This window comes from Hypanus sabinus, chromosome 7 (genome assembly GCF_030144855.1).
Source record: "Hypanus sabinus isolate sHypSab1 chromosome 7, sHypSab1.hap1, whole genome shotgun sequence".
In the NCBI taxonomy this organism is placed as follows: domain Eukaryota; kingdom Metazoa; phylum Chordata; class Chondrichthyes; order Myliobatiformes; family Dasyatidae; genus Hypanus; species Hypanus sabinus.
Window position 1 is genome coordinate 97,990,924 of NC_082712.1, and position 21,335 is coordinate 98,012,258.

The window sequence follows — 21,335 nt, forward strand, 5'->3', positions numbered from 1 at the left end:
GCCGGTAGTGCTGAGGAAACAGAGAGTCTGCAGAGAGACTTGGATAGATTGGGGGAATGGGCAAAGAAGTGGCAAATGAATTAAAATGTCGAAAAGTGTATGGTCATGCACTTTGGTAGAAGAAATAAAAGGGCAGACTATTATTTAAATGGGGAGAGAATTCAAAGTTCTGAGATGCAACTGGACTTGGGAGTCCTCGTGCAGGATACCCTTTAGGTTAACTTCCAGGTTGAGTCGGTGGTGAAGAAGGCGAATGCAATGTTGGCTTAAAATTTCTAGAGGAATAGAGTATGGGAGCAGGGATGTGATGTTGAGGCTCTATAAGGCACTGGTAAGACCTCACTTGGAATACTGTGTGCAGTTTTGGGCTCCTTATTTAAGAAGGGATGTGCTGACATTGGAGAGGGTTCAGAGAAGCTTCACTAGAATGATTCCGGGAATGAGAGGGTTAACATTTGAGCACCGTTTGACCGCTCTTGGACTGTACTCCTTGGAGTTTAGAAGATTGAGGGGGGAACCTCATAGAAACATTTCGAATGTTGAAAGACATAGACAGAGTGGATGTGGCAAAGTTGTTTCCCATGGTGGGGGAATCTAGTATGAGAGGACATGACTTGAGGATTGCAGGGCGCCCATTCAGAACAGAAATGCAAAAACATTTTGTTAGCCAGAGAGTGGTGAATCTGTTGAATTTGTTGCCACAGGCAGCAGTGGAGGCCAAATCATTAGGTGTACTTAAGGCAGAGATTGATAGGTAGTAGTCGGGGAGAATGGGACTAAATGGGAGAATGGATCAGCTCATGATAAAATGGCGGAGCAGACTCGATGGGCCAAATGGACCTGCTCCTTTGTCTTATGGTCTAAGATGAAATAGCAGCACATTTGAATAGCAATAACAGGATCGGTCCAAGTCAGCATGGATTTACGAGAGGGAAATCATGCTTGACTAATCTTCCGGAATTTTTTGAGGATGTAACTATGAAAGTGGACAAGGGAGAGCCAGAGGATGATGTGTACCTGGACTTTCAGAAAGCCTTTGATAAGGTCCCACATAGGAGATTTGTGGGCAAAATTAGAGCACATGGTTTTGTTGGTAGGGTACTAACATGGATAGAAAATTGTTTGGCAGACAGGAAACAAAGAGCAGGGATTAATGGGTCCCTTTCAGAATGGCAGGCAGTGACTAGTGGGGTACCGCAAGGGTCGGTGCTGGGACCACAGCTATTTACAATATATATTAATGATTTAGATGAAGGGATTAAAAGTAACATTGGCAAATTTGCAGATGACACAAAGGTGGGTGGCAGTGTGAAATGTGAGGAAGATGTTAGGAGAATGCGGGGTGACTTGGACAGGTTGGGTGAGTGGGTAGATGCAGTTTAATGTGGATAAATGTGAAGTTATCCACTTTGGTGGCAAGAACAGGAAGGCAGATTACTATCCGAATGGTGTCACGTTAGGAAAAGGGGAAGTACAACGAGATCTAGGTGTTCTTGTACATCAGTCACTGAAAGTAAGCATGCAGGTACAGCAGACAATGAAGAAAGCTAATGGCATGTTGGCCTTCATAACAAGGGGAGTTGAGTATAGGAGCAAAGAGGTCCTTCTGCAGTTGTACAGTGCCCTGGTGAGATCACACCTGGAGTATTGTGTTCAGTTTTGGTCTCCAAATTTGAGGAAGGACATTCTTGCTATTGAGGGAGTGCAGCGTAGGTTCATAAGGTTAATTCCCGGGATGGTGGGACTATCTATCATATGTTGAAAAGTTGGAGCGACTGGGCTTGTATACACTGGAATTTAGAAGGATGAGAGGGGATCTCATTAGGGACATATAAGATTATTAAGGGATTGGACATGTTAGAGGCAGGAAACATGTTCCCGATGTTGGGGGAGTCCAGAACCAGAGGCCACTGTTTAAGAATAAGGGGTAGGCCATCTAGAACAGAGTTCAGGAAAAACTCCTTTCACTCAGAGAGTTGTGGATCTATGGAATGCTCTGCCTCGGAAGGCAGTGGAGGCCAATTCTCTGGATGCTTTCAAGAAGGAGTTAGATAGAGCTCTTAAGGGATATGGGGAGAAGACAGAAACAGGGTACTGATTGTGGATGATCAGCCATGATCATATTGAATGGCGGTGCTGACTCAAAGGACCGAATGGCTTACTCCTGCACCTGTTGTCTATTGTCTCTCCGCTTTCTATAAGTTAACCAATCCTCTATCCATGCTAATACATCACCCCCCCCCAAACTCCATGCATCCTTATCTTATGGATAAGTCTTTTATGCAGTATCTTATCAACCCTTTTGTTAATCTGTAAATAATGTCCATCTGTTCCCCTCTAACCACTGTGCTTGTTATATCCTCAAATAACTCCAGTAAATTTGTCAAACAGGACCTGCCTTTGCTGAATCCATGCTGTGTCTACCTGATGGATCCATTTCTTTCCAGATGCCTCACTATTTCTTCATTAGTGATAGCTTCAAGCATTTTCCCAACTACAGATGTTAAACTAACTGCCTTTTCCCTACATCCTTTTTTGAACAATGGTGTGACATTTACCATCTTCCAATTTGCCAGGACCTACCCAGAGTCCAGAGAATTTTGGTAAATCATCACTAAAGCCTCTACTATAACTTCTGCCATTCCTTTCAGTACCCTGGGATGCATTCCATCAGGACCAGGGAACTGATGTATCTTCAGGCCCACAAGTTTGCTCAGCACTACTCTTTAGTGATAGCTATTGTATCGAGGTCCTCACTGCCCATCGCATCCATAACATCTCTCTCTGGCATGTTAGGTGTGTTCTCCATCATGAAAACCGACACAAAATAGTCCCTCAATGCATCCGTCATTTCCTTATTACCCAATATCAATTCCCCCTTCTTGTCCTCCAAGGGACCTATGTTCACTTCAGCCACCCTTTTCCACTTTATATAATTATAAAAACTTTAACCATCCATTTTTATAGTTTGTGCTAGTTTATTTTCATAATCTATCTTCCCTTTCTTTATTGCTCACTTAGTGGTTCGTTGTTTTAAAGTTTTCCCAATCTTCCAGTTTCCCACTACTCTTGGCGACTTTGTATGCATGAGCTTTTAGTTTGATGCCTCTATTATTTCCTTAGGTATCCATGGCTGACTGTCCCTACCCTTATTGTCCTTGCTCTTAACTGGAATATACTTTTGTTGAGCACCGTGAAAAATCTCTTTGAAAGTCTACCACTGTTCGTCAACCATATAGCCTGTGTTCCCATTCTACACTAATCAAATCCTCCCTCATCCCGTTGTAGTCTCCACTGTCTGGGCACAACACACTGGTTTTAGATTGAACTATTGCACCTCCACTTGTGTGAGAAACTCACTCACACTAGGATCACTCTTTCCAAGAGTGTCCCTAACTACAAGATTACTAACTTTACCTGTCTCATTGCACAGTACCAGATCTAAGATAGCACATTCCCTTGTAGGTTCAGTAACATGGTTGTTCCAGAAAGCCATCACGGATGCATTCTATGAAGTCCTCCTCAAGACTGCCCTGACCAACTTGATTCACCCAATCTGTGTGCAAGTTAAAGTCCCCCACGATAACTGCTGTTCCATTCTTACAAGCCTCAGATATTTCTCTGTTTATTGTCTCTGCCACTGTAATGTTACTATTCAGTGGCCAATAGACAACTCCCACCAGTGATTTGTTCCCTTTGCTATCCCTAATCTCTACCCAGATGGACTCAACTTTCTGCTCCTTATATCATCTCTATCGCCCTGATCTCACCTTTCGTTAAGAGCACTACCCCACCTCCCTTACCTTCTGTATTACCTGATATCCTTGGATATTTAATTCCCAATCCTCTCCACCCTGCAACCACATCTCCGTAATGGTCACTAAATCACACCCCTTTGTACTGATTTGTGCCACAAGTTCACTGAGCTTGTTTGAAATACTACAGGCACTCAGATAAAGTGCCTGTACACTGATTGTGCTTTTAAAATCCTGTAAACTTCTTTTCTTTTGCACTTGACTTTTCTTCACTCCACTCTTAATTTTATCTTTTTTTATCTTTATCCACACTTTTCTCTTTTTCTTTATCCATACTTCTCCAATGTGTAGAACCCACCTCCCTACTATTTAGTTTAAAGCCCTATCCACACCCCTAGTTATGCAATTCACTAGCATCCAGATCCCATTACGTTTCAGGTAGAGCCCATCCCATTGGACCAGCTCTGTCCTTCCATAGTACTGGTGCCAATTCAAATCCACTTCTCCCACACCAATCCTTGAGCCACATATTTAACTCTCTAATCTTCTTGACCCTATGCCAATCTGCCATGACTCAGGTAGTAATCCAGAGATTACCACCTTTTAGGTTCTGCTTTTTAATTTGGTCCCTAGCTGCTCAAATTCCCTCAGCAGAACCTCTTTCCTCATTCTACCCATATGGACCACGACAACGGGATCTTTCCCCTCCCACTGCAAATTCCTCTGCAGGTCAGATAAGATGTCACTAACATGGGCACCAGACAGGCAACAACCTTCAAGACACTCTATCCTCATGACAGAGAACTCTGTCTATTCCCCTGGCTATGCTATCCCTAATTACCTCTACATTTCTCTTCTTTCCCCCCTCTTGAATGGCTCCCTGAACTACGGTGCCACAGTTAGGTTGCTCATCCTTCCTACAGACCCCACTGTCATCCACACAGGGAGCAAGAATCACAGACCTGTTGGACAAGCTCAAGGGCTGAAGCTCCTCCAGCATTGTCTCTTGGATCCCACTACCCAACTCACTTGCCATCACACCCTGACCTCAGACCCAATTTGAGACAGCTAACCTAAGGGTGTGACTACCTCCTGAGATAGAGAATCCGGGTAACTCTGCCTCCTTCCTGATGTCAGTAAGAACAAAGAACTGACTGTGGTCTTCAGAAAGGGTAAGATGAGGGTACACACACCTGTCCTCAGAGGGATCAGAAGTGGGGAGGGTGAGCAGTTTCAAGTTCCTGGGTGTCAACATCTCTGAGGATCTATCCTGTGCCCAACAAATCGATGCAGCTATAAAGAAGGCATGACAGTTGCTATATTTCATTAGGAGTTTGAGGAGATTTGGCATGTCACCAAAAACCCTTGAAAATTTCTACAGATCCCCCTTCATCCTTCTAAATTCCAGCCCGTACAGACCTAGAGCCATCGAACATTCCTCATATGATAACCCTTTCATTCCCAGAATCATCCTTGTGAACTTCCTCTGAACCCTCTCCAATGCCAGCACATCTTTTCTTAGATGGGGAGCCCAAAACTGTTCATGATACTCAAGGTGAGGCCACACCAGGGCATAAAGCCTCAGCATCACATCCCTGCTCTTGTATTCTAGACCTCTAGAAATGAATGCTAACATTGCATTTGCCTTCCTCACCACCGAGTCAACCTGGAGGTTAACCTTCAGGGTGTTCTGCACAAGGACTTCCAAGTCTCTCAACATCTCAGATTTTTGTGTTTTCTCCCTGTTTAGCAAATAGCATATTTATTTCTACTACTAAAGTGCATGACAGTGCATTTTCCAACATTGTATTTCATTTGTCACTTTCTTGCCCATTGTTCTAAGTCCTTCTGTAGCCTACCTGTTTCCTCAACACTACCTGCCCCTCCACTAATCTTCATATCATCTGCAAATCATCTAAATCATTTATATTCTGCATAAAAAGCAGCAGTCCCAACACCGACCCCTGTGGAACACCACCAGTAACTGGCAGCCAACCAGAAAAGGATCCTTTAATTCCCACTCGCTGCCTCCTACCAATCAGCCAATGCTGTAACCATGCCAGTAACTTTCCTGTAATACCATGGGCTCTTAACTTGGTAAGCACTGACCCCCTCGGTTAATGTTAAAGGTCGGGAACCCCTGATCGAAATATCATCCCTCTGTCAATCTGATGCCAGCTTCTGCTGTGAGATCTCAGTAGCCCGGGATCACGGTTTACAAGTCATCAGCCGAGGCCGCTCAACCCCCTCTCTCCCCAGGATTCCTCCAGCACACTGTTGACTTTGGGCCTGCTAGGCTTAATTATTCCTTATTTCTTGCTGGGAAACATTATTCTGGGGTGTGTAGATCTCGTCATCATTATGAAACAGTTGAACATGTAGAATTACAGTGTGAAGCAAATCAAATGCAGGCTTCATTACAATCTTTGTGGTTGATAGTTTTAATTTTTAAAACTTTGTTATGGGAGTGACTTTGATTCACAGCATCGTCTTTCATTACTTACGATCTATAGGGCTTTGGGGGTAATTTAGCTTTCCTTTGAAAGAGAAGTGGTGCGGGTTCCCCCCCGAGCTCTCCACACTCCAGTTGGTGGCGATAATCCACCTCCAAATTGGGCTGCGAAGCGCCATCAAAAGTTAGGAGAGCGTTACCCGGGGCAACTGCGAGTTGTCAGGCGCGGCGCAGGCTTCCCCGAAGCAATGGAGGACCCCGGATCTGATGACGCAATAGTTCTGCGCCCATAACCCGGGCGCCCGGCGGCGGCTGAGATGTTGTCGGGTCTAAGCGGCGGCTCCGGGCCGGAGGGGCTGGTGGTAGTGACAGGTATTGGGGGTGTCGTTCACCGCGGTCGGGGGGTCAGAGCTGCTGGAACTGGGGTTAGTAGGCGTCGGTGGTACGCGGGATATAGGTGTTGGGGGTGGTCACAGCTCCCAGGACACGAGGGTTGTGGGTCATGACAGGCACTGGGGTCAGGGACATCGGAGATCATGGATACCTGGGGTCAGGGGTCACATCTAGGTCAGGAGGGTTGTGGGTCGTGACAGGCACTGGAGTCAGGAACGCTGGAAATCGTGGGGTTGGGTGTCAGAGATGACAGCTACTGAAGCTGATGGATGGTGACAGATACCGGGAATTGCAGGGTTACAGATACAGGAGTGGTGTGGGGTGTAACGTGTCATAAATACCTCAGGTTACAGGTTCTGGGTCACAGGAATGGGGTCAGTGTCATGAGTATCGATGGGTCAGAGGAACTCTGTAGATGTTGCATGTCAGATCCATTCTCTTGTGCGCTTCAGTGGACAAATGTAAAATAATGTTACTTTCCCCAAACATTTTCGGCTCAGTGACTGGGTGGGGGTGACCTTACTCTGCCCTGCCCGTCTCCCTTTTGATCTCTACCCTCTTCAGTCTGTGCTCTCCCTTCACCCCTCTCCCACTGGGCAGAAGGTACCAAAGCCAGAAAGCACAGACCACCAGGCCCAAGGACTGCTTCTATCCCTCTGTTGTCAGACTCTTAAACAAACTCCTTGTATAATATGATGAACTTTTCCCCTCACAATCTACCTTGCTATGATCTTGCATTTTATTGTTTTCAGGCACTGCACTTTCTCTGTCGCTGTTACACGTAATTCTATTGTTATTCTTTTCCCTTATATTGCGTAATAAAAGACTAAAGATTACCTGTCACACATACATCAAATCGGTGAAATGCATTGTTTGTGTCAACAACCAACACAATCCGAGGATGTGCTGGGGACAGCCCGTAAGAGACACCACACTTCTGGCGCCAACATAGTATGCCCACAACATACAGAATCGGGTTTATTATCGGCATGTGTCATGAAATTTGTTAACTTACCAGCAGCAGTTCAATGCAATGCGTGATAACATAGAAAAAAAGTAAATGATTACAGTAAGTATATATGTCTATTAAATAGTTGCATTAAAAATAATGCAAAAACAAATCATACATTCGGCCCTCCTTATCCGCGAATTCTGCATGCGCCAAGTCAACCAACCGCGAATCGAGAAAACCTGGAAGTGCTCTTCCAGCACTTGTTGTTCAAGCATGTACAGGCTTTTTTCTTGTCATTATTCCCTAAACAATGCAGTATAACAACTTGTTTACATAGCATTTACATTGTATTAGGTATTATAAGTAATCTAGAGATGATTTAAAGTATACGGGAAGATGTGCATGGGTTATCGTGGATTGGGATCGAAAAAAATCAGAAGTTCTCTTATTAAGTAAGTCGGAACAGGTACATCTGGTATTATTTAGCGTCAGTTAGTCAAACGTTTGTCTTAGTATATAGTATATATTTTACCTTTATATGCATATAAAACACTTAAGAACGTATGTTTCAGCGCCGGGCTCCAGTTCAATCCAGTGACAGACCGCTACCGAGTGTGCTCTTCATTCGTGCCGGGTTGATGTGGAAAATCAAAAACCCAAAACCCAATAATTAAACTACTGCGTTGCTTAGTAATAATTGTAGCTTTCATTGGGGCGGAGCCTTTCTCACTTTATCCTTTAAAATTGTTCTGATTGTTGACTGACTGTAGCCTAACACTTTTCCAATGACCAATGGCATTTCACCTCTTTCTGATCGCTTTAATATTTCCACTTTATTTTCAATCGTGATCATGATTATTTTCGTGAACAGAAACACTGCAAGTTCAGAGCTCTGATGCTGGGTCCTAATATCCACTGCACTGAGACAGGTTAAATAAGGTCGGGTTCCGCTGGGTCCCAAGGTCCACTGCATTGAGACAGGTTGAATGAGGGACTTGAGCATCCGTGAATTTTGGTATCCGCAAGGGGTCCCAGAACCAATCCCTCGCGGATCAGGAGGGCCAACTATATATATCTATATATATATATATATATATATATATTTTTTTTTTTTTTTTTTAATGATTTCATGGGTTCAATGGCTATTTAGGAATCAGATGGCAGAGGGGAGAAGCTGTTCCTGAATCGCTGAGTGTGTGCCTTTAGGCTTCTGTACCTCCTCTCTGATGGTAACAGTGAGAAGAGGATATGCCCTGGGTGAGGGGGTCCAAATGAGGAACACCGTCTTTCTGAAGTACTGCTCCTTGAAGATATCTTGGGTGCTACATTGGCTAGTACCTATGATGGAGCTGATTAAGACTTACAACCTTCTGCAGCTTCTTTCAGTCCTGTGCAGTAACTCCCCCCCACACACCAGACAGTAATGCAGCCTGTCAGAATGCTCTTCCCTCCATACCAGACAGTGACGCAGCCTGTCAGAATGCTCTCCTCTCCCCCCCATACCAGACAGTGATGCAGCCTGTCAGAATGCTCTGCCCCCCCCCAAACCAGACAGTGACGCAGCCTGTCAGAATGCTCTCCTCTCCCCCTCCATACCAGACAGTGACGGAGCCTGTCAGAATGCTCTGCCCCCCCCATACCAGACAGTGACGCAGCCTGTCAGAATGCTCTGCCCCCCCATACCAGACAGTGATGCAGCCTGTCAGAATGCTCTCCCCCCCCCATACCAGACAGTGACGCAGCCTGTCTGAATGCTCTCCTCTCCCCCCCATACCAGACAGTGATGCAGCCTGTCAGAATGCTCTGCCCCCCCCAAACCAGACAGTGATGCAGCCTGTCAGAATGCTCTCCTCTCCCCCATACCAGACAGTGACGCAGCCTGTCAGAATGCTCTCCTCTCCCCCCCATACCAGACAGTGACGCAGCCTGTCAGAATGCTCTCCTCTCCCCCCCATACCAGACAGTGATGCAGCCTGTCAGAATGCTCTGCCCCCCCCATACCAGACAGTGACACAGCCTGTCAGAATGCTCTCCTCTCCCCCTCCATACCAGACAGTGACACAGCCTGTCAGAATGCTCTCCCCCCCAATACCAGACAGTGACGCAGCCTGTCAGAATGCTCTCCCCCCCCATACCAGACAGTGACACAGCCTGTCAGAATGCTCTCCCCCCCATACCAGACAGTGACACAGCCTGTCAGAATGCTCTCCTCTCCCCCCCATACCAGACAGTGACGCAGCCTGTCAGAATGCTCTCCTCTCCCCTCCATACCAGACAGTGACGCAGCCTGTCAGAATGCTCTCCTCTACCCCCAATACCAGACAGTGATGCAGCCTGTCAGAATGCTCTCCTCTCCCCCCCCATACCAGACAGTGACGCAGCCTGTCAGAATGCTCTCCTCTCCCCCCCCATACCAGACAGTGACACAGCCTGTCAGAATGCTCTCCCCCCCCATACCAGACAGTGACACAGCCTGTCAGAATGCTCTCCCCCCCATACCAGACAGTGACACAGCCTGTCAGAATGCTCTCCTCTCCCGCCCATACCAGACAGTGACGCAGCCTGTCAGAATGCTCTCCTCTCCCCCCCATACCAGACAGTGACACAGCCTGTCAGAATGCTCTCCTCTCCCCCCCATACCAGATAGTGACGCAGCCTGTCAGAATGCTCTCCTCTCCCCCCCATACCAGACAGTGACACAGCCTGTCAGAATGCTCTCCTCTCCCCCTCCATACCAGACAGTGACGCAGCCTGTCAGAATGCTCTCCTCTCCCCCCCCCCATACCAGACAGTGACACAGCCTGTCAGAATGCTCTCCCCCCCATACCAGACAGTGACTCAGCCTGTCAGAACGCTCTCCTCTCCCCCCCATACCAGACAGTGACGCAGCCTGTCAGAATGCTCTCCCCCCCCATACCAGACAGTGACGCAGCCTGTCAGAATGCTCTCCTCTCCCCCTCCATACCAGACAGTGACTCAGCCTGTCAGAATGCTCTCCTCTCCCCCTCCATACCAGACAGTGACTCAGCCTGTCAGAATGCTCTCCTCTCCCCCTCCATACCAGACAGTGACTCAGCCTGTCAGAATGCTCTCCTCTCCCCCTCCATACCAGACAGTGACTCAGCCTGTCAGAATGCTCTCCTCTCCCCCCCATACCAGACAGTGATGCAGCCTGTCAGAATGCTCTCCTCTCCCCCCCATACCAGACAGTGATGCAGCCTGTCAGAATGCTCTCCCCCCCATACCAGACAGTGACTCAGCCTGTCAGAATGCTCTCCTCTCCCCCTCCATACCAGACAGTGACACAGCCTGTCAGAATGCTCTCCTCTCCCCCCCGTACCAGACAGTGACGCAGCCTGTCAGAATGCTCTCCTCTCCCCCCCATACCAGACAGTGACACAGCCTGTCAGAATGCTCTCCTCTCCCCCCCGTACCAGACAGTGACGCAGCCTGTCAGAATGCTCTCCTCTCCCCCCCATACCAGACAGTGACACAGCCTGTCAGAATGCTCTCCTCTCCCCCCCCATACCAGACAGTGATGCAGCCTGTCAGAATGCTCTCCCCCCCATACCAGACAGTGACTCAGCCTGTCAGAATGCTCTCCTCCCCCCCCCCATACCAGACAGTGACACAGCCTGACAGAATGCTCTCCTCTCCCCCCCCATACCAGACAGTGACGCAGCCTGTCAGAATGCTCTCCTCTCCCCCCCATACCAGACAGTGACACAGCCTGTCAGAATGCTCTCCTCTCCCCCCATACCAGACAGTGACGCAGCCTGTCAGAATGCTCTCCTCTCCCCCATACCAGACAGTGACGCAGCCTGTCAGAATGCTCTCCATGGTTCATCTGTAGAAACTTGAGTATTTTTGGTGACAAACCAAATGTCCTCAATCTCCTAATGAAATAGAGCCACTGCCTTTATAGCTTCATCGATATTTTCGTCTAGACAAGGACCTCCGAGATCTTGACACCCAGGAATTTTAAGTTGCTCTCTCTCTCAACTTCTGATCCCTCTATGAGGATCGGTTTGTGTTCCTTCGTCTTACCCTTCCTGGTCCACAATCAGCTCTTTCGACTTACGTTGAGTGCCAGGTTGTTGCTGTGGCACCACTCCACTAGTTGGCATATCTTGCTCCTGTATGCCCTCTCGTCTCCATCAGCGATTCTGCCAACAATGGTTGTATCAGCAGCAAATTTATAGATGGTATTTGAGCTTGCCTAGTCACATAGACATGGGTATAGAGAGAATAGAGCAGTGGGCTAAGCACACATCCCTGAGGTGCGCCAGCATTGATCATCAGCGAAGAGGAGATGTAATCACCAATCTGCACAGATTGTGGTCTTCCGTTGGGAAATCGAGGATCCAATTGCAGAGGGAGGTACAGAGGTCCAGGTTCCATAGCTTACCAGTCAGGATTGTGGGAATGATGGTATTAAGTGCTGAGCTATAGTCGATGAACTGCATCCTGACGTAAGTGTTTGTGTTGTCCAGGTGGTCTAAAGCCGTATGAAGAGCCATTGAGACTGTCTGCCGTTGACCTATTGTGGCAATAGGCAAATTGCAATGGATCCAGGTCCTTGCTGAGGCAGGAGTTCAGTCTAGTCATAACCAACCTCTCAAAGCTTTTCATCACTGTAGATGTGAGTGCTACAGGGCGATAGTCATTAAGGCAGCTCACATTATCCTTCTTAGGCACTGGTATACTTGTAGGTGGGAACTTCTGACCATAGCAATAAGAGTTTGAAAATGTCCTGAAATACTCTTGCCAGTTGATTGGGACAGGTTTTCAGAGCCTTACCAGGTCCTGCCCTCCGGACATCTGCCTCCAAAATGGAGATCACAGGGTCACCAGTGCAGCAGGGATCTTCACGGATTCTCCCTTTCCACACGGGCATAGAAGGCGTTGAGTGCATCTGGTAGTGATGCTGCTGGGTTTCGCTTTGTAGGAAGTAATGTCTTGCAAACCCTGCCAGAGTTACCGTGCATCCGATGTCACCTCCAACCTCGTTTGAAATTGTCTCTTCACCCTTGAAATAGCCCTCAGCAAATCATACCTGATTTTCTGATATAGACCTGGGTCAGCAGCCTTGAATGTCACAGATGTAGCCCTCAGCAGACAATGGACCTCCTGGTTCATTCATGGCCTTTGGTTTGGGAGTGTACAGCAAGCTTTGTAGGCGCACACTCATCCACACAGGTTTTAACAACTGCAGCATACTCATCCAGATTCAAAGATGGATCCCTGAATACTGTCCAGTCCGCTGATTCAAAGCAGTCCTATAGGCGCTCCTGTGCTTCCCTTGTCCAAACGTTCTTAGTCCTCACTGCTGGGTCTGCAGTCTTCAGTCTCTGCCTACACTCAGGGTTTCGAAGTACAGCCAGGTGATCAGATTTCCCGAAGGGAGGGTGTGGAATAGCATGGTAGGCAGTCTTGATGGTGGTGTAACAGTGGTCCAGTGTGTTGTTTCCTCTGATATTGCAAGTGATCTGTGATGGTAATTGCTTAATGAATTTTTCAGACTGGCCTGGTTAAAATCCCCCAGAATGATGGTGTGTACTGTTTCGTGCATGTTGATCCCGTTGCTCTGTTTGACACTGTCCTGAGGTGGAGTGTATACCGCTACCAAAATGATCGCAGAAATCTCCCGTGGCAGATAAAATGGATGCCACTTAACTGTGAGATATTCCAGGTCTGATGAGCAGAATTGGGATGGCACTGTGCACCAAGAGGAGTCAATCATGAGGTTTATTCCTCCACCTCTGCTTTTGAGTGACTCAGTAGTCCTATCCTGACGGTGTACAGTAAACCCGTCAATCTGAAGCTGACCTGTATTTGCGCCTTTGGACTATGGGAGGGGACGGGGCGCATGGTCACAGAGAGAACGCACAAACTCCTTGGAGGTGACAGGCGGGAATTGGGCTTGAATCACAATAACTGGCACTGTAAAACATTACACTAACCACCAACCTGTCCAAGCATATCACCATACCTCGGTAATAATAATAAACCAATTCCAGTCCTCTCTGTCCAGGGAAATGGTGTCTCGTTGGAGGGAGGGGAGACTGAAATGAGGGATTCAAAATCAAGAAAGGATATTGGAGATTGACTGGGGTTGGAGTTTATGTTAGACCGGAAAACATTCACATAGACCTTGGCTGTTTGTGCGTGACTTGTTTTTGTTTTGTATGTTCCTTACAGTGAATTTTGTGTGGCGTGGTCAAAGGGCTAGAAGGGCCTGTTTCACACAGTATCTCAGTAAATAATGAAACAGATTTCTCCCTGATATTAAAGCTGCTTCTCGTTCTGTGGTGTCACTCTTTCAGGAGAACAGAATTGAGAGCATCCTGTTTTGTAGGGGGATGGATGGTGGTGTTTTGAATTTAGATGTTCTCTGTGAACCCAGGTGTCCTCTTCTCACTGTTAACCATCAGGAGGGAGGTACAGGACATGTCCACTTCTCACTTACCATCAGGAGGGAGGTAAAGGAGCCTGAAGACACACACTCAATGATTCAGGAACAGCGTCTTCCCCTCTGCCATCAGATTTCTGAACGGACATTGAACCCATGTACACCACCTCACTTTTGCTCCAACTTATGTTGTATGTTTCTGATTGTGACTTGTAGTATATTTTTGTCTTTGCACTGGACTGCTACTGCAGAACATCCAATTTCCCCACAAATGTCAGCGATAATGAACCTGATTCTGACTCGGGGCTCGGTTGACGTGAGCTGGAAGCTGGGTCTGATTGGATCAGAGTTGGCTGGTAACGCTGGGGCTGACTGCTTATCATTTCTTCTTCCTCTCGTCCTGCTGCAGACAGCCTGAAGTGTGAGGGTCGGAGTCTGATCAAGAGTCTGGTGAAGAGTGCAGCTGTGCGGTAAGTGCCAGGTCTGGTGGCGGTGTTGGGAGTCTGGGGGCAGGATGGCACCATGGGGCACACAACTGTTACAGGTTGGCATTGCATATTGAACTAGATTCTGTAGAGAGGACGCAGAGGAGATTCACCAGGATGCCGCTGGGATTAAAGAGCAGGTCCTATGAGGGATGGTTAAGCAAGCTAGGGCTTTTCTCTTTGAAGCAAAGAAGGATGAGAGATGACTTGATAGAGGTGGAGAAGATGTGGTATAGGTTTTGCCTTGAGTTTGCAACACCTCACAGCTTTTCCTGAACCTGATCTGTCTGTGGCCTCCCCGTGCCAGACGGCGTGACCTCCCCGTGCCAGACGGCGTGACCTCCCCGTACCAGACGGTGTAATACTCCAGCCAGTTGGAGTACTCTCCACGCTGCACCTGTAGAGATTTCGGTGACATACCAAATTTTCTGAAATTCCTAATGAAATATAGCTGCTGTCTTGCCTTCTTTGTAGCTGTATCGATATGTTGGGCCCGGGGTAGATCCTCAGAGGTATTGACACCCAGCTCAGGGACTGGTGTCTGAGGTCCACAGTCAGTTGAAGGGCCTGTACGAGGCTGAGATGCTGGTGACATTGTGTGTTGTTTTACCACTCTTTGCAGGGGGGAGTGTATCCACGTGGCCACCCTCGAGCTCTCGATGTCAGAGTTCTGTGAGGGGCTGGACGAGAGCGTGAGGGCGAGGTGAGTTGGCGGGGCACACATCGCCTGGTATGGAGAGGAGTCACGAGGATCCGGGCAATACCGGGGAGCAACAAACCGGGACTCTGGTGTGAGCGGCGTCTGTGGGGAGCGAACAGGTCAGGCTCTGATCATGGGGAGGGTTTGAGTCAGGCCAGTAGGTGATGGGTGGATTGAGCACGGGGTAAGAGTGATGGAGGAGGGGGTGAGTGTGATGGGAGGCAGAAGTGTGATGTGTGGATCCTGTTGGTAGGTCCTGTGGGAGTTCGGCACTGTGCTTGTCTCCTGGTGAAGGGTGTGGGAGAAATCAGCTGGGATTGGGATTGAGGATAGGTGGGGTTCACTCGGTTTGGGGGGGCTCTGGGGACGGACTGACTCTTACCCCCTCCCCACTCAGGCTAAGGTTTGAGGATGGTTTCAGCGACCCCCTACACTGGGAGCAGAGCGATGCCCTCCCCCTGGAGCGCTTCACCGGCCCGGAGATGGTATCCCGGCTGGAAATGGACCTGGGATCAGCAGGAACGCGCTGGATGCTCGTGCTGGATTCCCTCAGCCAACTGCTCCAGGCAAGAGGGGCCACGACCCTCTGCCGAGACCTACACACATTCCAGCGGAGAGCTGCCTCTGCAGGTCAGTGAGCCTCGATTCCCTGCCCAGCACTGGTCATCGTCCGGAGTGCAGGGACCCTTTGCTGAGCCACCCGCCCCAGGTCAAAGGTCAGGGGTTTCACATAACCGGCAGGGAATGGTGTTCTTTTGCTGGGGCCACAGGTCACTGGCTCTTAAGACAGATCAGAGGTCACTAGATTCTTGATGGAGTTCACCAAGTGTTGACCCAGGTCAGAGGTCATTGCTTTCTGTCAAAGGTAACTGAAATTGTGCATATTGCTGGTCAAAGGTCACTGATTCTGATGAAAGATTAATGACACTCAGTTCAGAGGTCATAAGTGACTAGCTCTTAATGTAGGACGCAGGTCATGCATAGATTGTGAAGCTCAGACTTGGTTCCACTTTGGGAAGAGTGGAAGATCGGGGAGGGGCAGCAAGTGGAGGGCAGTCTGCTTGGGATTCAGTGGGACCCAGAGCCCCTCTCTGCTCTCTCCTCAGGTTTGGGGACGGGGCGGGTGCTGGGCCTGCTCCACGCTGACCTGCACCAGCCCCAGGAACTGGAGGTCGTGGCCCAGATGGCGAACGCAGTGGTGTCACTTACCCCAGTCCCCCAGGGTCACCAGTGCTGCCGGGAATTTCCAGCACACGCCATCGCCACCTGCTTCCACAGGAGAAAGTCAGGCAAAGTCCACAGGACGGTCAGTATCTCTCCCACTCGACCCCTTCCCTCTTCATACTCGTCCCCTTCCCTCCTCCCACTCGACCCTTTCCTTCCTCCCACTTGAACCCCTCCCTCCTCCCACTTGAACCCTTCCCTCCTCCCAATCGAGCCCCTCCCTCCTCCCACTCAAACCCCTCCCTCCTCCCACTCAACCCCTTCCTTCCACTCGAACCCTTCCCTCCTCCCACTCAAACCCCTCCATCCTCCCACTCGACCCCTTCCCTCCTCCCTCTTGAACCCTTCCCTCCTCCCTCTTGAACCCTTCCCTCCTCCCTCGAACCCTTCCCTCCTCCCACTCGAACCCTTCCCCTCTCCTCCTCCCACTCAAACCCCTCCATCCTCCCACTCGACCCCTTCCCTCCTCCCTCTTGAACCCTTCCCTCCTCCCTCGAACCCTTCCCTCCTCCCACAAACCCTTCTCCTCTCCTCCTCCCACTCAAACCCTTCCCCTCTCCCTCCTCCCACTCGAACCCTTCCCCCTCCCTCCTCCCATTCGAACCCCCTCTCCTCCCACTCGAACTCTTCCCCTCTCCCTCTTGAACCCTTGGCAGGATTTAGGGGTATACTGGGAGTGGGAGGGTGGGACTATAGTGAGAGCTGGAGAGGGTGTAGTGAGACGGGGGAGGGGATGAAGAGTGGAGGGGAGGGAGGGGATGAAGGGGTGTAGTGAGGGAGGGAGGTGCTGAGGGTTAAAGTAGGAGGGGTGAGGACTGTAGTGGGAGGGGTTGAGGGTGAGGGAGGGAGGAACATGGGGGTATAGTGGGAGGGGTGAGGGTTGTAGTGGGGATGGAGGGGATGAGGGCTATAGTGGGAGGGAGTGGGATATGGTCTGGGTTGGGGTTTGTAGGTGGATGTGATGGAGGTAGGGGTGAGGGAGTGCAGCAAGTACGGGGTAAACCCTCCTGCCCTCTGCCGCAGGTGGAGTATTTCACAGTGGAGGACGGTCTCGGACTGAGGACTGCAGGGGTCCCATTCCCAGAGGAGATGCCAACAGAGACATCGGTAAAGGTACCAGGGCTCCCGACCCCTCCGAATTCCTCACTGGCACCATCCCCCCTCGACTTCAGCTCTGCACGTCCTCTCCACATACCCCTTCCCATTCTGCTGCACCTCGTTACCCCCACCCTGTCCTCCTCTCCAACTCACCCCCCTGCTGACCCCCACTCCTCTCACTCCCCCCCATTCACCCTCCGCTCACCCCCCACTGACCTCCCCACTCCTCTCCCACTCCCCCCCACTCACCTCCCCACTCACCCCCCACTCGCCCTCCACTCCCCGCTCACCCTCCGCTCATCCCCCACTCCTCTCCCACTCACCCCCAAACACCCTCCGCTCACCCCCCCACTCACCCTCTGCTCACCCCCCCACTCCCCTCCCACTGACCTCCCCACTCCTCTCTCACTCCCCCCCGCTCACCCCCCACTCCACAACTTCCTGGTGCTTCTCCCCACCATCACGTGTCCCTGTTCTGTGATTCTCAGACGGACCCCACCGCAGACCTGACCTTCAACCTGCGGTTGACGGCAGAGGAGCAGCAAGCCCGCTCGTCCGTGCCACTGCCTTACCACCTCTCTCCTGCCAGGTATGTGTCGTGTCTCGCCATCAAAGTCAACCTGGTCTCCCCTCCCCTTCCCTCCCACAGCACTGTCTCAACTGGTGGTCATGGGGGAGGGAGAACGGATGCGAATGCGGTGAGCACAGAAAGTGTGCATTGACCGTTTCTCTCCCCTCCCATTCTCTATCCATCACTCCCCCGTCCCTCTGCATCTCTCTCTCTCCCCCCTCTCCCAATCGCTCTCTGCCGGAGCAGGAAGGCTGCCCTCTTACAAGGAGAAGGCCGGGGAAAGATTCACTACCAGCCCGACACCGGCGACGATTTTGACGAGGAAGATCCTGATGATGACCTGGACATCTGAGGAATCCCCAGGGCTGACACTCCGCCTCAGCCCCACTGTCACTGGGCTTCACCCTGGTGACCACAATCAGAACGAAGAAACTGCAATGAGAGTCCAATGCTCACCGCTCAGATCTCTGCTGACAGCTGCCCGCCGTTTCCCTGCATCCTCGTCTCTGGCTCTGTTCCAAACTTCGGAACTTTCAGCCTCTTCCGGTGTTAAATAAAATAATTCCTTTTTATTAGATTTCTTCTTTTGAACAGCTTGGTGTTGGACACAGAGTGAAGCTCCCTCCACACCGTCCCATCACACACTCCCGGGGTCAGACATAGAGTGAATCTCCCTCCACACCGTCCCATCACACACTCCCGGGGTCAGACACAGAGTGAATCTCCCTCCACACCGTCCCATCACACAGTCCCAGGGTCAGACACAGAGTGAATCTCCCTCCACACCGTCCCATCACACACTCCCGGGGTCAGACACAGAGTGAATCTCCCTCCACACTGTCCCATCACACACTCCCGGGGTCAGACACAGAGTGACCCTCCCTCCACACTGTCCCATCACAAACTCCCGGGGTCAGACTCAGAGTGAATCTCCCTCCACACCGTCCCATCACACTCTCCCGGGGTCAGACTCAGAGTGAATCTCCCTCCACACCGTCCCATCACACACTCCCGGGGTCAGACACAGAGTGAAACTCTCTCTAAACTGTCCCATCACACACACGAGGGTAGGATATAGGGTGGAACTCTCTCCCTGAGCTAAAGGAAGGAGAGATTGTGGACTATGGAGTGCAAGGGGTTTTCTTTCTGGGTGAGTTTCTGCTTTTGCTCTTCCATATCCTCCCATCGTGGAGTCCAGCAATCAACGTTTGGATAATTGTCACTTCGAATTCTCCTTGGGAATAATTCTGCACATCCCTCTGCTGCTAGCAGCAGTCTTGTGATGAAAATCTACCTTGTGGTTCTTGTTCCCTGCCCACCTAACAGGTAACACCGGTGAGCTCCCACCCCATCCTCTGCCGAGGCCATTTGAATGAAGAGATTGAATGGTTTTGAGAACCTCAGCCTGACTCGGCTGGAGAAGCCTGACAAAGCTGCAAGAAGTTCTGGGCACAGCCACCCTCAGGCCCCTCTGCTTTGTCGTGTCGTAGCTAGCGACCTAGCTTCAGTTCAGTCCTTGCCGCTGTCTGTAAGGAGTTCGTGTGTCCTCTCTATGACCATGAAGCTTTCCTCTGGGTGCTCCGGTTTCCTGCCAAGGTTCAGGTGAGGGTTAGTGAGTTGTGGGCATGCTATGTTACTACGAGAAGCATAGCAAATCTTGTAGGCTGCCCCCACACAATCCTCGGACTGTGTTGGTTGTTGACACACTCGTACCACCCTCTGAGTGAAGAAATTCCCCTTCAAGTTCCCCTTAATATTTCACCTTTCACCCTTAACCTATGAACTCTAGTTTGAGTCTCAGCCAACTTCAGTGGAAAAAGCTGGCTTGCTTTCAACTTATCTATGTCCCTCATTATATTGTACACCTCTATCACATCTCCACTCATTCTCCTACGTTCCAAGGAGTAAAGGCTTATAAACATTCTGCAGATGCTGGAAATTTCAAAGCAACACACACAAAATGCTGGAGGAACTCAGCTGGTTAGGCAGTGTCTATGGAAAAGGGTAAACGGTCGATGTTTCGGGCTGGAAAGGAAGGGGGAAAGATGCCAAAATTAAAAGATGGAAGGCAGACAAGCTAGAAGGTAACAAGGTGAGAAAGGTAAATGACTGGAGAGGAAGGAATCGAGTAGGAGAAAGTGAAGGAAGAGGGGCACGAGGGGAAGATGATAGGCAGCCTAGGAGAAGAGGCAAGAGAGCAGAGTGGGGAGGTAGATGGGGTAAATACTGGAAGGAGAAATAGATATTCATACCATCAGATTGGAGACTTCCAGACAAAGTTTGAGATGTTACTTCTCCACCCTGAGGGAGGCCTCATCTTGGCAGAAGAGGAGTCCATGGACCGACGTGGGAATGGGGATGAAAGGTAAAATGGTGGGCCAGTGGGAAGTTCCACTTTCAGCAGGCAGAGCGGAGGTGCTTGCCGACACTGTCCCTCTATTTACTTTTGGATCACAACATTGTTGAGCGGGCTGCACTGGAAGCACCAGATACGGTAGACAACCCCGACAGCTTCACTGGTGAAGTGAACGGGCAGATGTGGCAGACGGGAGCTATGACAGGAGAGAGTTTGCTGAGGGGGGACAATCCCCACGGAAAGTGGAGAGTTGGGGGAGCAGCGTGACAGATGTGTTTGGCGGTAGGATCCTGCTGAAGATGGATGTAGAAGTGTTAGACGTGGAGCCTCTCGGATGGTGAGGACATGAGGAGCTCTATCCCTGTTCAGGCGGGGGAAGATGGTGAGAGTGCAGATGTCCGGGAAACAGTACAGCACAGAAACAGACCCATCAGCCCATCTAGTCTGTGCAAACCATTTAAACTCTACTCCCACTGACCTGCACAAGGACCATACCACAGCCATCCACATACCTATTCAATTTTTTCATAAACGTTGAAATCAATTTTGCATGCACCGCTTGTAGCTCGTTCCTACTCTCACCACCTTCTGAGTGAAGAGTTTCCCCTCACGCTTCCCTTAAACTTCTCACCCTTAACCCATGACCTCTGATAGTCCCACCCAACCTCAGTGGAAGAAACCTGCTTGCATTTACCTTATTGATACCCCTCATAATTCTGTATACCTCTATCAAATCTCCCCTCAGTCGCCTACATTCCAGGGAATAAAGTCATAATCTATTCAATCTTTCCTTATAACTCAGGTCCTCCAGATCCAGCAACATCCTCATAAATTTTCTCTGTACTCTTTCAACCTTATTTACAGCTTTCCTCTGGGCAGGTGATCAAACCTGCCCACAACACTCCAAATTAGACCTCGCTGTCTTACACAACATCCC

General features: G+C 49.8%; 1 protein-coding gene and 1 long non-coding RNA gene across 4 annotated transcripts in view; one reads left to right on the forward strand and one right to left on the reverse strand.

Moving 5' to 3' along the window:
* LOC132397034 (uncharacterized) overlaps positions 1-6,395 on the reverse strand; it is a 28,443-nt gene extending 22,048 nt beyond the window's left edge. The window contains exons 1-2 of the long non-coding RNA XR_009513241.1: positions 6,260-6,395; positions 4,949-5,048 (exon numbers count right to left, since the gene is read on the reverse strand). This is a non-coding gene — a long non-coding RNA (uncharacterized LOC132397034). The remainder of the gene's footprint in view (positions 1-4,948; positions 5,049-6,259) is intronic.
* Positions 6,396-6,432: 37 nt separating this feature from the next.
* elp5 (elongator acetyltransferase complex subunit 5) lies at positions 6,433-18,619 on the forward strand. 3 transcript variants are annotated; one of them, XM_059975263.1, is made up of 8 exons: positions 6,434-6,579; positions 14,374-14,434; positions 15,072-15,152; positions 15,547-15,779; positions 16,256-16,455; positions 17,397-17,486; positions 17,960-18,060; positions 18,289-18,619. In XM_059975263.1, the coding sequence occupies exons 1-8, from the start codon at positions 6,525-6,527 to the stop codon at positions 18,392-18,394; spliced, it is 927 nt and encodes a 308-aa protein (XP_059831246.1). In that variant the 5' UTR covers positions 6,434-6,524; the 3' UTR covers positions 18,395-18,619. The 3 variants fall into 3 exon arrangements, with proteins under 3 accessions (XP_059831248.1, XP_059831246.1, XP_059831247.1); XM_059975264.1 differs by having other exon boundaries at positions 17,397-17,480; XM_059975265.1 differs by lacking the exon at positions 15,072-15,152 and having other exon boundaries at positions 6,433-6,579.
* Positions 18,620-21,335: the final 2,716 nt, after the last annotated feature.

What these genes read in the sequence shown, in the direction of transcription:
- elp5 (XM_059975263.1), top strand. Translation starts at nt 6,525, where the DNA reads ATGTTGTCGGGTCTAAGCGGCGGCTCCGGGCCGGAGGGGCTGGTGGTA. An exon ending in CAACAGAGACATCGGTAAAG is followed by an intron (nt 17,487 to 17,959) that starts GTACCAGGGCTC and finishes TGTGATTCTCAG; the next exon opens with ACGGACCCCACCGCAGACCT. An exon ending in TACCACCTCTCTCCTGCCAG is followed by an intron (nt 18,061 to 18,288) that starts GTATGTGTCGTG and finishes CTGCCGGAGCAG; the next exon opens with GAAGGCTGCCCTCTTACAAG.